The sequence below is a fragment of the Bombus fervidus genome, chromosome 5 (genome assembly GCF_041682495.2).
Source record: "Bombus fervidus isolate BK054 chromosome 5, iyBomFerv1, whole genome shotgun sequence".
Taxonomy (NCBI): Eukaryota; Metazoa; Arthropoda; class Insecta; order Hymenoptera; family Apidae; genus Bombus; species Bombus fervidus.
In genome coordinates, this window is record NC_091521.1 from 11,403,477 (window position 1) to 11,419,180 (window position 15,704).

At 36.0% G+C, this 15,704-nt stretch overlaps 2 protein-coding genes across 4 annotated transcripts in view; one reads left to right on the forward strand and one right to left on the reverse strand.

The window, feature by feature from the left end:
- Positions 1 to 1,486, reverse strand: part of LOC139987183 (uncharacterized) — a 68,874-nt gene extending 67,388 nt beyond the window's left edge. Inside the window, exon 1 of the mRNA XM_072003144.1 lies at positions 1,224 to 1,486. Coding sequence (XP_071859245.1) covers positions 1,224 to 1,278 — 55 coding nt within the window. The 5' untranslated portion in view covers positions 1,279 to 1,486. The remainder of the gene's footprint in view (positions 1 to 1,223) is intronic.
- Qin (tudor domain-containing protein qin) overlaps positions 1 to 15,704 on the forward strand; it is a 312,288-nt gene that overhangs the window by 70,300 nt on the left and 226,284 nt on the right. The gene's annotated exons all lie outside the window — the stretch shown is intronic.

A 15,704-nucleotide genomic window follows, 5' to 3' on the forward strand; every position in this document is an offset into this window, starting at 1 on the left:
CAGTGAAAACATGAGCCTGGAACATGCTGGTTCCCATAACGATTGACGTATCATAAACCTGAAGATGTGTCGCAGCAATTAACAAGACCCGCTAGCCTGGCTGAACACCTGGGGTCTGTTCCCCTGCGAGTCTTTGCGTAACCAACATTATTCCCTGTAGACGATGGGCGGTGACTGATTATCCACGAAGCTGTAACGATCGTTCAGCTCTTTGTTAACGCTACCCATCATTTGCTTTAATTATTTTCATATCCAAAACGACTGCGAGCTTCATCAAAGGATTCGAATGTTAGACGTAAAAAGTAAGACGCATAGTTAATGTTGTGATTTCAAGAGACAAACAACGACAGATTAACTGTTTCTACTGACAGTGATATTCGCTTTAACTAAACGAACATGCAAAACAGTTTTTGTTTCTTGTGGATGAACTTTGTAAAAAATGTACTCACTCATTTGGAAATAAATAGAATAGAAAATCTAATTTTACAATAGTATACGGTTTAGAGCAGAAAAATTACATTAATTTAAATAAAATACAATTAAGTAACATAGATCTTAACGGAGTAAGTAAAATTAACTGCAAGTAATTGCAACAGTAATCGGTCCCGTTTTATCCACTTATGTAATAAACACAAAAACAGGTCAAATTCACGTTACAATTTTATATTACGAGGAATACTCTGCTTTTTGTATTCCGTACCCTATAAACACCTAAACATTCACAGCTTCTTCATCGGTACCATTCCTGTCCTATCTAACTCCAAAATCTTGCATCTATCAAACCATAATTCCTCCTTGAAGACTACTATCTCAAGAACCACCTTATCACTAACTAAACGACGTACACCTTGTTTAACGGGCAATCAACATCCACCGATGCTTTTCTACCTCGAAAACTTTGCTCCTTCGTACTTCCTTTAGATATACAATAGCCGACAAAAATGAAGAGACAAATACCAAAAGTAGGTATCAACGAAACGTCAAGTTTTATTTATTATATAGCCTGGAAGCACAAAGTTAACCTAGCAAATAATCTTCATATAATAATATCATAAATATTCAATAATCTTCAATAACGAAGCTTCATGATACCTATTTCCATTGCACTGTTACTCGCACTTATTTTTATCGTCGACTGTAAATCCTTTGTATCTACACTGTCGTATCGCAACCGTACGATGTGTCCCATGGTACACGCGCGGAAGACGAAGATTCTTACTCACCCAGGGCGCACAGTAGAACGTGAACGAAGCACATGGGGACACTGGGTGACCGCATTTTTCCACCAGACGCACTTGTGCACAAAGCGAGACGACGCGACACGACGCGATCGTGTGTGTATCAAGCCACGCGTGCAAAGAGGACGCGCGCGGTTCGAGGCCTACTCGTTGCGGCGAAGTCCACGCGGAAACTGACGGTTCTCGGTGACACACGGCCGCCTAGTATTGCCGGCTCGCTTCGACCAGAACGGAACGTTCGCCGACTTTTGCCTTTGCCAACGGTGTGCAGGCTGGCCTCTCTGCCGCCCAGGATCTCAGACCCAGTGGTGGGAAAGAAGGAAAGAAAGCGGCAGGCGGAGGCGCACTTACATCCTCTCGCAGAATCGCGAACGCCTTCGGGACGGCCGGTTCTCTGCTGCCTTTTTGGCTGCTTGGTCGGATCGAAAGTTGCGTGGACTGGGAGAATGTGTGCACGATGATCGAGATGTTTGGCTGGAATGCGTGGGTTGCGATTGTCAGATTTTGTTGTTGTTGCACGTGTTTGGAAATCGTGAGATTTCGTGCATTGTTATCCGTCGAATGCTATGGAGGACGGTTTGTTAATGTTTGACGGGGTATCTGAAAATGTACTTTTTAAAATTCTCGGTGCCAGAGAATTATTTGGAAGAAAATATTTCGAACGTATAATAAAGTTGCTTTTCATGAAAGTATATGTAATGTTTAAATATATGGTATCTTTTCGTTTTGTTGCTGTAATAAACGTAATCGCTTAATTAGTAATATTTTTCAAGCCCTTCTTTGTATTGAACGGAGAAATATAGTAAAGAACGCTGTGTTTATTAACATTATATTTTTAGTCCTTATCTAGTATGTTTATAGTAATTGGCAGAGAGCATAATTACTAAAGTTTAATGAACATGTTTAGAAACAAAGTTCTGTTCCTGGGAAAAATCTTAATCCTCTTCGTGAATTCAAGGATATGATTAAAAAACGAAGGAAACATTGTTCTTTCTTTGTGTTTGAATAATGGTACGATTAAAATGTATACAAAGTACATGTATAAAGTAACAGTAACAGGATGTTATCTTAGTAGCAGATAAGAAAGTGTGAAAGTTGGTGACAGGATAAGATGTTAGATATATTCAGATAGCAATTTTTGTTGCAGTCTTTGTGATTAATTTACCGTTGCTAATTACCGTGAGACAGTTTAGAGTCTCTTAAACGTTATTTGAAATTTAAATACCATACAAATCTGATAAATTAGTTGTACTTTAAAAGTAGTACAAAATATTTACTTCATCGTTGAATTCTTGATCATAAAGGGTATGCAAAATTGATGAAACAGTTATTGAAAGAATCGCATAAATTCTAAGTTTTAAATAGGAAACACTTCGATTTTTATGGAAAAATTTTAAACGTTGTGCAAACGTTCTCCATGGTAAGCTTGAAGGTTTCCAATTTTCTTAACCTAACGCTACGTTCATTGAAAATGCCAATGACGAAAAGTTCGTTAAAACTTGTCGAAGCACTCGGATATCGTAAGATGTCTACAACTCACCGGCAGAATTCGCAGGATATCTTACAAGTGTGAAAATTGTATATTCATACTGGTGTTGGCATAGCGTTCCTTCGTTGAAACCCTGCCGATGCAGTTCCTTTGTTGCTTCTTTTTCGTGACGTAATTTTTCTACCAGTAATAACTTTCGAACGTTGCATAAGTATAGGAGGTTCGAATTTCCATTCACGTACCGAACAAGTAGGAAAAATTCTGTCCGATCGAATATTAAAAATATTCATTCGAATTGCGCTCAATGTAATGTAACGTGTGTATATGATTGATCACTGTATAGGACTTTCTCTTATTGTTCAAGCTTAATTTTGTTATAATTTTTCAAAATTCCACGTCGTACAGTTGATTTTACCATCTCACATTTTTACGTTGTTTCTACACGTTTTAAAGTTTACCGTTTAAAGCTCTCATTCTTCTGTGATTTTAATCATAATCATTTTAATCATAATCCATCGCACTTCAAAAATCATGTTCCTCACTATAACTGTTTCTTTATTCTTGTTATTTTTAAAGACTGAAATTTTCTTGTATCTCGGCATTTTCGATCTTTTATCGAGTACGTATATTTTCAAATAATATATAAACACAATATTAATAAATTATCGATATGAATATTAATATGTATATTCACGGCTTGTATATTTATGTTTCAGGTATGTACGAAATATCAGTGTGCTAAATCATCAATTGTGAGTAATTTAAAATTATATTACCATTTATTAGTAATAGTAACTTTCCAATAATTACAAACTGCATCGTAGATACTTTACATCACATACATTTTACGTAAAATTCCCCAGAATATCAATTACCTATTCCCACATTATCTTTTGCTTAAACGAGATCAACTTCCCATACGAGCGACCGGTAAACGATTAAAAGCGAGCCGCGACTTACGCGTTTTGCTTTTTCTTTTTTTTTCGGTACTTACTCGATTCGAAAGTGACTCGACCACTTTCCATCGTTCGGGCAAAGTTTTTCGCGTAAAAACTAATCCGCGATATTTCGCCCTAAAGGAAAATAGTAAAGCAAAAAAAAAAAAAAAAAAAGAAATAATCAGACCTAATACAAAATTAGGTAAAAAGATTGACATAGCAACTATCCTGTCGCTGCGTAGAATTATATTGCGTAGAATCGTGCATCTTCTTTCGTGTTTTCACGTTAAACTTAATTCGAGAAAATAAATGCGTATAAAGAATTGCGTAGGAGTTGCACCGATGATTATCAAAATCAAGAATCTATAAGAAATAACTTATTTTCATACTTATCTTATACGTATCGTATTTATTTTCATGCTTATCATTTATTTTGCTTTCCCTGATATCTATCTACATTATAATAATGTGAAACCTTCTATGCAAAGCAATAGAAATTGAATCGTTTCGATCGAGTTGATCGTTGCGTTAAATAGAGTTCAGTTCACGCGTCAAACGCAAAACATTAAATATAGTGAAACGAAAAACACATGACTCAAGCCACTTTCGTAATCATCGGTTCGACTAGAGAAGGCAGAGAACTATATTCTGGTCAAAAATTAGATAGGCAATATTGCTTTACTTTATCGTTTAAATTACGAAATTTGGACAATGTAAATCGCACTGGAACGTGACAACGTTATCAGAAAAAAGAAAAATATAATGTCTGATTAGCTTTCTAACGTTACATCGCATAATCGATCCCCTGTAGCGTTTCAATATTCACATGGGATACGCGATGTTTTTTTTTTTTTCAGAGAAATTTAACTGTCTACCTTTTGGACGAGGAAGATTTATTTGCTTTTTCCAAATTAGCGGAAACGAATATTTAAAATTTATCTAGCGCTATGGTTATTAATGTTATCTAGAAGAAAAATTCACGGTTAATTTATCGAACGTGTATTTGAAAGATAGTATGCGAAAAACAGAAATTTCCAGACCGAGAGTTAATAAATTTTCGTATCTATATATGTAGCTGAATTTCATACCAAACGTATAAAAATAACTGTATGTTATATATTGAAATATGATATTACTAAAATACTACGATACAGTAGAGATATTGAAGTAGATATTAAAACCATAACAGCCGCATTTCTAATAATCTCTAATACAAATATTCTTCTTACAATTTCAAAATGTTCGTTGTACAAACAAATACATTGATTTTCTAGGAGAAAATGAAATCTCGAAGTGCTATGCAAGAGTAGCTTTTTATTTTCAGAGTGATAAAATTAATTTTAAGAGGAAATGGAAAATAATTGAAAGAAATACATTTTAGAAAAGAAGAGGAAAAGCTACATATTCAGAATCCTTAAATCTTTTTTCGATCAGAACGAAATTCATGGATCAACGATCTAATTAAATTTTTTTTTCAGAACAGACGATAATCTAACGATAAAAAATATTGAAAAATCACCGAAACGACAACGAAAGTTTAGAAAGATAAATCTATAAATCATTTACAGAATTTGTAACATAACTTGATCTCTGGCACAAAAAGTAAAAATAACCAACTATCAATTCACTAGAATTCAGTTTCTTCTCAAAAAATTAAACGAAGTTACCGACAAAAAGAAGAAAAAAAGACGCCCAGAAAAGAATAAAAGCTAAAAGTAGTATTAAAAAATAAGATATTAAGCCATAGACTTTTAGGGAAGTTTCGTTGCTCTTTGAACCGCGCTAGTGTACAGATAAATAAATAAGCGAGGAAGCAGAAGCGAGTACCTAAGAATAAAGAAAGAAGACACGGTAAAGAAAAGGGTATAGCCGGTCTAATTAAAAGGGTGTAATTAGTCGTAATTATGCTAGTAGTTCTGCTTTCGAAAAGCGTGACGTTTCTAGCGAAACGCAGCTCAAAAGGCGAGCGAATCAACGTCGACGAGAAATAAAGATAGCGAAATGGAAAAAAAAAGCGTGCAAAACACTCGAGTGGCCCGTTCGTTTGTTAACATCGTGCGTTACCTCAATATCATATTACGTGTTAAATTAACGAATCCAACTGCGGAAGAAAATACTATTCGTATAATTCGACGCGGAGACGGGATTATTGTTTTGTATCTTTTTTAATTAAGTTCTTTTTTTTTCTCTCTTTTTCTTGCTTTTTTACTTAGCCATTAGGACCTGGTTTATTTTCTTCAAAACGATGTGCACTTTCATTCTATCATTCGTTTTATTCAGAATAATATCAGGTGTACGTACAGCGCTATATGCCGGCGAATAATTTCCATGTAGAGCTGACTTTGCTATCGTAAAACGTTACATACGTACTTTCTATGCATTCTTATGGAAATTCGTTTCTAAAAACTTTAATACTTGTTAGAATTTAATCTTAAAATTAAGATTAATAATCTGTGGAAGACACAGTGTTTATGTTAAAATAATATTCAGTGATATTTATTAAACAGAACTACAGAACCAAATGTATATAAGCGAGTGATATGGTATAATTAACAAAGTATGATTGTAGACAGTTGGCTAGTTACTCTCAGACTAGACGTAGATAGTGACCCATGATCCCTTAAATATTTTGAACCCCATTCTCTATACAGTAATGAGTTGACCTGTGTAAGTGTCCTGTTCAAATGCCTGTGTGGGTATCTGTGTAAAAGTATTTGTGCCTATGCGTGTAATATCGTTGTATTCCAACAATACTTACGCAGTTTAATCGTTGTTGTTCCAACACTACGGAGCCAATCAGCACAAAATACTCTGTTATCAACCTGGCAAATGTTAACTCTTTCAATGAATATAATGCAATGATTTGCAGCCTTTTACTTCAGTGGGATATAAATGTTTCTTTGTATTTGAAATAATAGCAAACTATTCTCAATGTAGAAAATTGCTGAATGACTGTTTGCTAGATACAACGAGTCTATACTTGATAGAGTCAAACAAAACGTTTCTAGTATTAATGAGTTTTATACATTTCTATAAATAATTTCGAAATGCCTGATATCGATGAATCTGGTGCACGAAGATTCAAACCAATGTAAAATATTAATCATTGTTACACTAGCAATCAATATTTTCTTATAGAAAATAATTTCTGATAAATAATTTCATAATGTTCAATCAGGAAATTCGTAATGCAGCCGATGGGAATTACGAAGTGAACATTATACACGTTCGCAATCAATAGCGATTAACATCGTAAAGTATCGCGTGTAATTAGGTGTTACGTGATATATCAAAATGTTGCGTTTTCTTTGGCGTACGCGTTTCCATGTACTTTCGTGCGAGACGAACCGCTTGCCGGATCTTGTTTTAAGCAGATTAACCACTGCGAGTCTATTTGCATTTTGCATACAGCTTTCCTGCTGCTCGAATTTGGCCGATCGCGTGTTGCTGCAAATTTTATTTCTCCCTTGCTCAAATTAATTTAACGATCGAATTTAACGCGCGCACGATGAACATGACAAACAAAAATGCATAAATTATCGCTCTACTTATTTATATGATCCGATAATTATTCGTAGACCGGCGGATTTTCCATTGACGCGTGTAGAAAGTTTCACGTCTTAAATCACGATTAAAGATTTACTGAGATTTTTTCGTTTTGTGATGCTGCCACGTGCAAACCAAGTATCGCGATCTTGAAAGTTTATCGTTCAAGGTTCTTGAGGATTGTACAGGAATTTATAGAAATTATATTTATACGGTATTATATTATTTATATTTTGCTAGAAAGGATTCGAAGTGCGTGAGAGAGAAATGAAAAACATCGAAATATTCTTTCCAGGAAAAAGACAAACATAGGCAAAAATTGTTTTGTTTGCACGAAAAATAATACAATGAAGGAAAAAAAAAAACAAACCTGTATCCGCACATTTTACAAAAAGTTATTTAAATCCGTAAAACAGTACTACTGTGTGGGTACAAAAAATTCTATACAAAATTACGGGATGATCATTTCGAGCATTCTAGTAGTTTTAATGTAAAAAGTGTAGTTAATTTCCTCGACCATAGGAAAATAAATACCATCGCACACGGTACTATTTCATTAAGGCCAAAACAGGCTACAAAAACATACTGTATAGCTCGATGGACGAAAAAAGTAGCCGCAATAACGCGCGTACCACCTCGATATCTCCTGCAGCTGCGTAACGATTAAAGTTAATTATTCGATAATTCATTTGACATAGTTTTTAGGGGTGAATCGTCAATCGGCTGAACGTCATACGGCGCGTATACGGCCACGTGTACACAAGCATAGAAAACTTGACAGTGTCGTAGATTTCCATGGGAATAGCCTGGTCGTAGCATTTGTATAATTCACAATATCGACGTCAAATAAATAATCTATACAACGAAACATAAATAGTCGTGGAGCAACGATTCGTTGTCGACCAGCCTCGCTCCATCCCCGACTCCTCGGCTCGTATTTTTTTGTGCTTTCATTACGAATGGAAATTTTCACGCTCGTGTTTCATCCGGGATATTCCTGGTGAAAAAATAGCGACGATAACGAACACATCAGCGGCCGTGGCCAGTAATTGTCCCGCGCGAAAAACTGTTGCACGACGACCGAGCGAAAAAAGCTTTTTCCCCGGTCGCTCGGCCCCCATTTTCCCACTAATTTCCGTTCTTCGTTGCAAGTCGATGCGAAATCGTCGACGTGCCGTGTTCTCGTCGTTGCTGGAACGCGGCACGAACGTAGGTCAGACGATACCTTGAGGAGTTCGACTTGTTTCGTCTAAGATTTCGTTTAGGAAAGTTACTTGGAGATCGGGTTTTCAACAGATTTGATTTATGGGAATTGAGACGGTGACTGTAATAACGATGGTACACCGTACAGTTGGGTTAGAATAGGGAATCGTGTGTACAAGTTTTGCGAATTTCTTTTTAGCAGGTTGGTCCGTAAACTCGCGCGATTTTCACTTCATATTGAATATTATCTCGTAACAATTGTCTATCATCTATGTCTTATATTTATGTCATTCGATAGCTCCTGTTTCCTTTTTTTATGTGGTCGTATATTCTTCCGTTCACTGCCAATAACAAAGCGGTTAATTGCTCGAAAAATATGTCAACAAAAATTTCATTTCCCACCCGTTCGAAAATTTGATAAAAATGCGCTTCAAAATTGTGGATGAGAAGTTCTCTACCATCCGCCCTGCTCGTCGAATCTCATCCCAACGGATTATCAAGATTTTCGTTCCTTCCAACATGGTCCAACTGATGTTTTCTTCCACGATGACGTGGTATTGCAAAAATGACTGGCGGATTTGTTTGCTTGAAAAACTGCAGAGTTCTTCGAGCGAGGAATCCAAAAGCTACTCGAACCTTTGACAAGAAGCTGTAAATAACGATGGAGAATACACGGTGTAGATGAATTTGTAGTAAACATTTGAGAAAAGAGGCAGAACTTGTCACGCTCAACGAGTCTGCACAAACTTATGAATCAGCTGGATATTAATTTAACTAATTAAGGCTGCGGATGTTTATACATTTCCTGAAAATCTCAAGATGGAAAAATGTGCAAAATACACGTAACACGAGGGAATATGCGCAAAATATCCGAAGGAAAGAGCGCGTTATAGCATCTAGCAGGTGAAACGATCCTGCGTTCAGCTTGCACTTGTTTTATCATTTTGATAAAAATATGAATTTGAACAATTCGATTATCCGTGCAGCTTGTGTCATGATCAATTCGCGCGATAGAGATTCTACTACGTTTCACTCCTATTTTCCATTTCGCGCGTCCTTTCGCGAGATTTTCGCTTATGACGAGACACGCGACGACGTTCTTGTCCCGTGACGTTGCTGCCAGCATTATACACATATTCGAACATAGACGTTAATCCATCCCTGAGAACAAGTCGAGGGTGCTTCTTGTCTGGAAAACTCTTTGCGCCCGCGGAGCTCTTTGCACATCCCCGAAATCAAAGTCTCTCGAATTGCAGACGCGAGGATATATTATTAAGTATTCAGCGACTGAAGACAAATTACTGAAGGCTGCCACGTAGAATTTCAAACTTTTCTCATGAAACAAGTTGGCGCGCGCAAATCGCAACGTTGGAACGGCGGATCTTCGTCGCGAAATTTCGGAGATACTTCGCGTTCCTGAACGACTGTTAATTATCAACCTTTTTAGTTTCCACTCGACACAAATACGTAGAAACTTTTAGCAAAATTATCGCGTCCATTTTAAGGGGTTCGAGTGGAAAAATAGGACTGTTTGTTGTAAGAATCTTTGATTGTAATTTACGAAACTAACAGTGACGAAAGGAAGGAAAATTGAGAAAAATTGCGTTCAGATTGGAACGGAATGTTCGTAGAATTCTAAGAACGCAGAAAAGATAGAAATTTTTGAACAAAAGTGATCGATCCCGCTCTTTATTTTGTAGAGAGGCGTAACTTTTCAGTCTTCTGAAAGATGTTTAAGCGACAGAAATTACCGATAAGACAAGCTAGTACCAATCAGACAGATTTTACAAAATTATTCGAGTCTTTTCAATTATTACAAAAACGCGTTATATAACTCTTTAACGTGAACCTAAATTCTGATACACAGTGTACTTTGTTACACATATGAATAGAAGCTCGTTTATCGTCCATCTCATTCCAGCAAATTAATTTGTTTTAATTTACACGTCGGTCAATATCAATAATAACTAATAAAAATTCGCAAAGTTCATTGGTCAATTTAACGTTGAATGCGTGAATAGCGGAAACCTACCTAGCTAATATTTATTACACGAGTACAGAAAATTGATTTTATACGTCAAACTACAATCTATAAATTCGCCCTTTAAGAAGTCAAATCTTTTATTCGCGATTCCGACGTTTTGCTTTATTTCTCTTGGCGGAAAATCCAGAGGAGGGAAATGTAGCGCAACGACCAGGGATTACGTTTTTACGCAATTCGAGCCAGAGGTCTGGATTACACGTGAGAAGTCTGGGATCTAACAAAGCCTGCTTGACGTAAGAAATTGCGAGCGCGTGTTGGCCCCAGGGCTTTGTGCTCTCCTAGAATGATGCATTGCGTTGTACGCGCTAATGAAACGAACTAGAACGATTAAAGAAGAATGCCAGGCTCGCTGTGGAACACCACTTGTTCATTCATTAGCCCGTGGATTTTTCTGTTAAGAGAAAGATCATGAAGACGTATATGCTTGCGTTTGAACGAATTGCGTGATCCTGCACTCCAAGATTAATTGAATCATCCATCATTTTCGTCTAACGATTAATATTGCCTGGAATCTTTAATTCGCCATTGTCTACGATGATCTATGGTTGTACCCATTTGCGATGATAATGATAAATTCATCTCGTTGCGTCCAAGGAAAATTGTTTATACGTAGAACTCGGGGATGAACATTTTTCTTCTTACGATGAATATAATAATAACAATGTAAGAATAGTATAATGATGTAATAATACGGATAGTGAAAGACGCAAATTTGGAAAAAGTTAGATATAATTTTCAAAATAAAATGCATAAAAGTAGCTTCGTATTTATAATAGGCCTCGTTGCTATTAGGAAAATTATAATAAATATTTCTAGAAATCATGGGCGTTGATATTGCTTAGTAATCGGTGGGATAAATTCATTAAAAAGTACAGATTAATCGATATAAGAGATTCGTAACGTAAATTAATAAATTAATAGATGCATATAATAAAAAGTGAAACGTTGCTAGAACGGGGAAAAAAAGTCAGAACAAATTATGCAAAATTAGTAACAGCTGGATGTAAATTATGGTGACTAGTGGTATGATGTGTGCAGTTTCCCTGTTTCCAAATGAATGTATGATTCTCTATTACGAATGAGAGGATGAAGCTAAATTATGTGGATTCTAGAGAAACAAATAGTAAATATTATACTCATAATGTTTGATATATAATGTTTAACAAATAAACGATATATAATGACTCTTTAAAATATATTACGTAGGTTTCCATGTTATCGTTAGTAGTACGAATATGTTACTAAACATAGAAGATATATTTACAGCAAAAAGAAATTCTGTATCGTTAAAACGAATTCATTTCGATGGGAAGATTATTCCGGAAATCATGAATGTCCTTTTCCATAAAGTTGTTTTGCATAGTCATACAGTACTAACTATACAATTGTAGAGAAATTCCGTGATAAAGTATTAGTTATAAAGAATCAAAATTTTAATAAAAATGAACATCGTTCATGCTTTTAATGTCACATCTATGTGAAATCGTATGCGTAGCCAAATTGTGTGTGTGTATGTGTGTGTGTGTGCGCGCGCGCGCTCACCAATCGCGCGTATACCGGAAATTCCCTTGAAAACGAAGCAAAACCAGACGTCCACTCTGGGTTTCCCATTTATTTTCCCACCGAGTATCACACCTTTATGAAACGCGCGGTAGAACGAGTATTATAACGACCATATTCCCGCGAAGCTTGGAATATTCATTCAATCGAGGGGTAACACAGGAAAACACTGTTATAATATTGATAACGCGAAGAAAATGGCCGGTTCACGGCTAGTTTTTCTCTCGCTCCAATAAAGTTTTATCTTTCCCTCGTGGTGGGAGTTAAAAAAGAAAGAGAGACAGGAGGAAAGGGTGGAAAATATAAAGAGCGGGGAGGAAAAAAAGAATGATAAAACCGTATAATCGCGACATAATCGGATCAAAACCGAGCATTCCGAAAGCCGATTACCGACTAATAGCATAATGAATTTTCATGCCGAAAAGAATCGGTGTAAAGTAAATTACTGCTCGACCAACGACTCGAATTCGCGAAATACTTCGAATCCTTTCATCTTGCTGAAGTATCGATATTTTGTCTTTGACGGATAGTATGGGCTCTCTATGGTGTCACATCTTCTGTTTATTTTCTGCAATTTAAAGGTTGAGATCGGTGAATTTGATTTTTTTAAAACACGTAATATAATGAGCGAAAAGTTTCTTTAATATCTTTATCGTTCTACGTTGGAAGACGAGATTACGTGCTCGATTTTGTATCTAAATTTAATTCGCGATTATTGTAGGAAGTTTAAGATGATTTAAACGGATTTTTTTTAATTGAAATACGAAATTGTATGATTTTTAAAGGTTGAATGACGTTGAAATGTCTATCGGTGAATATAGAATAAACTGTAGGAAATAGAATGTTCCATATTACGAAAAGCTGGATTGGATGGTAATATTTCCTAGAAAATAACTCGACAGCGAAGTATTTTTAATTAGTCGCTTTCCAATCACCTTATTAAGGATAGGTGATTGACGAATAAATAATTTATCGGGAAATTTTCAAATTGCTTTATAATACAAGGCAAAATACAAAATATAACGAGGAAAATTTAAGTTTCGAGGAACAATAGCGTTCAAAAATGTTTCTAGTGTGAGACATTAACTTCGATTTTTATTAGAAATACATTGTCACCATTCTTTACTATAATTATAGTTTGTTCCTTTCCAACGAGCAATATTTAGAATAATGTCGACCAAGCGAAATTGAAATATGATTGCATAATTATAATGTATAATTTTTCCTATTCTTGTTTGTTTGATGATTTTTATCGTGGAAAATCAATTCGTAATTTACTTCTCTGTTAAATTTCTCTCTCCTCGTACGAACAGTCGTTCTTAACATTAAGTTCGCTGATTAATACGCTGTTATCGGAAATATTACTGTACTCCTTGTTGACTGACGTTGTTTATCGAGCAATTTTCCACGATTATTACATTTACTCGACTGAATTATAAACAGTGTTTGCTTTCATAGAGTAGTAATCAAGAACTTGAAAGGCTGAACGTTTAAACGAATCAGGAGAATTGCAAACTCGATGCAATATGCATATTGATGTAAATGTTGATGGAATCGTTTCTGTTGTGCAACGTGACACGGCTTTCAACGTAAGAGAACAAAATAGAAAAATGAGGGGCTGAATAATTGGCGAATTATCGATGATAATGTCACGATAGCTACTTAGGCAGTCGCATAATTCTAAATACAATGAAATCAACTTAATCATAGTTCATCCTATTATCCTTGCGATACTAATCTATAGTGGCTACACTAAGTATAATACACACCGTTGTATTTGCTATAGCATTTATATAACAATTAATTAAATATACGAAATATATTAAGTTTCGTATCATTTTCCGACTACAGACATTTAATATCTATTATGAAAATAAAACGTGGAACCTGATTAAAAAAAGCTTCGTTAAAAAATAACAGTACGTGCAAATAATTTTTCCACCCATTATGCGTCAAACTGCTTCTATATTTTGTGATCAGTTTTACATAACAAATGTAATAAGGTCTCGCGATATAGGTGGCCGAGGACGTAACGAGTTTCGTGTGTTCCAAGCAATTTCATTGTTGCACTTATGATCCCTATTGAACCCGGTCATGGGAGAGTGTTTTCGCCTTTCGAAAGCGGCGATCCATTGTTCGATTCGACAACGGGACAATGTCCCAAAGGCTGGAGGAGTCAGCTTGCTGGAATATATTCAGTCGTTGAGAGAGTTTCAGCCGAATCGAGTTGATTTCCGTAGAAAGTCGTGGAATTCGGCTCCCTCGGATTCGTTCGTCTTCTGTCCTTGAAAACGATATAATTGGAATCCAAAGAACGGTGAAAGTAGCCCAATCTCTTATTAACCGGTGGATGGGCGAGTTTCCAACAGGTGAAATAACAGCAATTCTCGTTGGCGATTTTATTCGCCGCTTATGGAACGCGGTGAAGTGATTAGCATTATCTGATTATTCCAGAAATAGGTTCTGCCGATTAAGCAAGTGTGAGAATAACGCAGTTCTTTTTCTTGTTACATATTTTAGGTGAAAATGTTTGTTTATTTAAATTGTTTAATTCACATTTATCTAACCGGGCAAGTTAATTAATGCCGTTTGCTTCTCAGGCGAAAGTAATAGATATAATCGATTAGAATGTTTCACCTCGAAAACTATTATTAAGTCTCCATCATTCACTGATCCATTGATAGCGTGTCGTTGACTATTAAAATAATATTAATGAGCACTATACTGTCTTCTCATTCTACTTTCTCAACAATACGTTTTCCTACGAAGCATTCGTTCCAAAAGAAGAGAAAAAAGAATGGGAGGAAAAAACGTAGAAGCTTGGAGAAATGTAGCACGAAACCCCATGAAGATGGCGAAATCGCAGCGACTTGACCAATTTTCGCAGCGCACGAAGCCCGTTCAGGTTTCTTTCTTCACGGGAAATCCCGCGAGCGATCGGATACCACTAACGTGTACCGTTAACCGAGAAATCGTATCGGGACGTTTCCACTGGCGCACCAGGAAGTCAGAACACAGAGACATTTCTTATTCATCGTGGTGTTCCTTTGACACGGTACTGGAAAGACTAAATTTCATACTGTCATTCCTGTCTGACTAGCTCTTTTTCATAATCATCGGATACTTTTTGCTGACGACAGGTGTTGCGAAGATTGTAAAAATTGTTACATAGATGTTTCATAAGTAACGATAATTACGGATGTTGGTTAGAGATAGACGTGTCACGATCTCAAAATAGAAAATATCACACGGGACAATCTCAAAGTGGAAGATATCGTATGCCACAATCTCCAAGTAGAAGATATCACAGTAACAGAAAAAGGATACTTTTTGTCAGTAAGAACATTTGCTAAATAAAATTAATGTATTGTAGGCTCTACAAGTGTATATGTTGCTATCGATGTTGGCTCGTAGATACAACAGACTGAAAGATACTTAGCTTATTATTTTTATAAATCACTGAATATCGTGATTCGAATGTCAAAGTCACGTGTTTCATTCAAGCTATCCGCCTATGTAGGACAACCAGATATGCAATTTCGAGGACATTATCCGATGCCTTAATTTCGAGAAACCGGTTCGTAATTCTACACGTTGACTCTGCATATTCGAAACTTAGCATTCACTCGAGCTCCACATACACGTTCCGTGTCTACCATAGAAAGAAATTTCAAGGTTCCTTAACT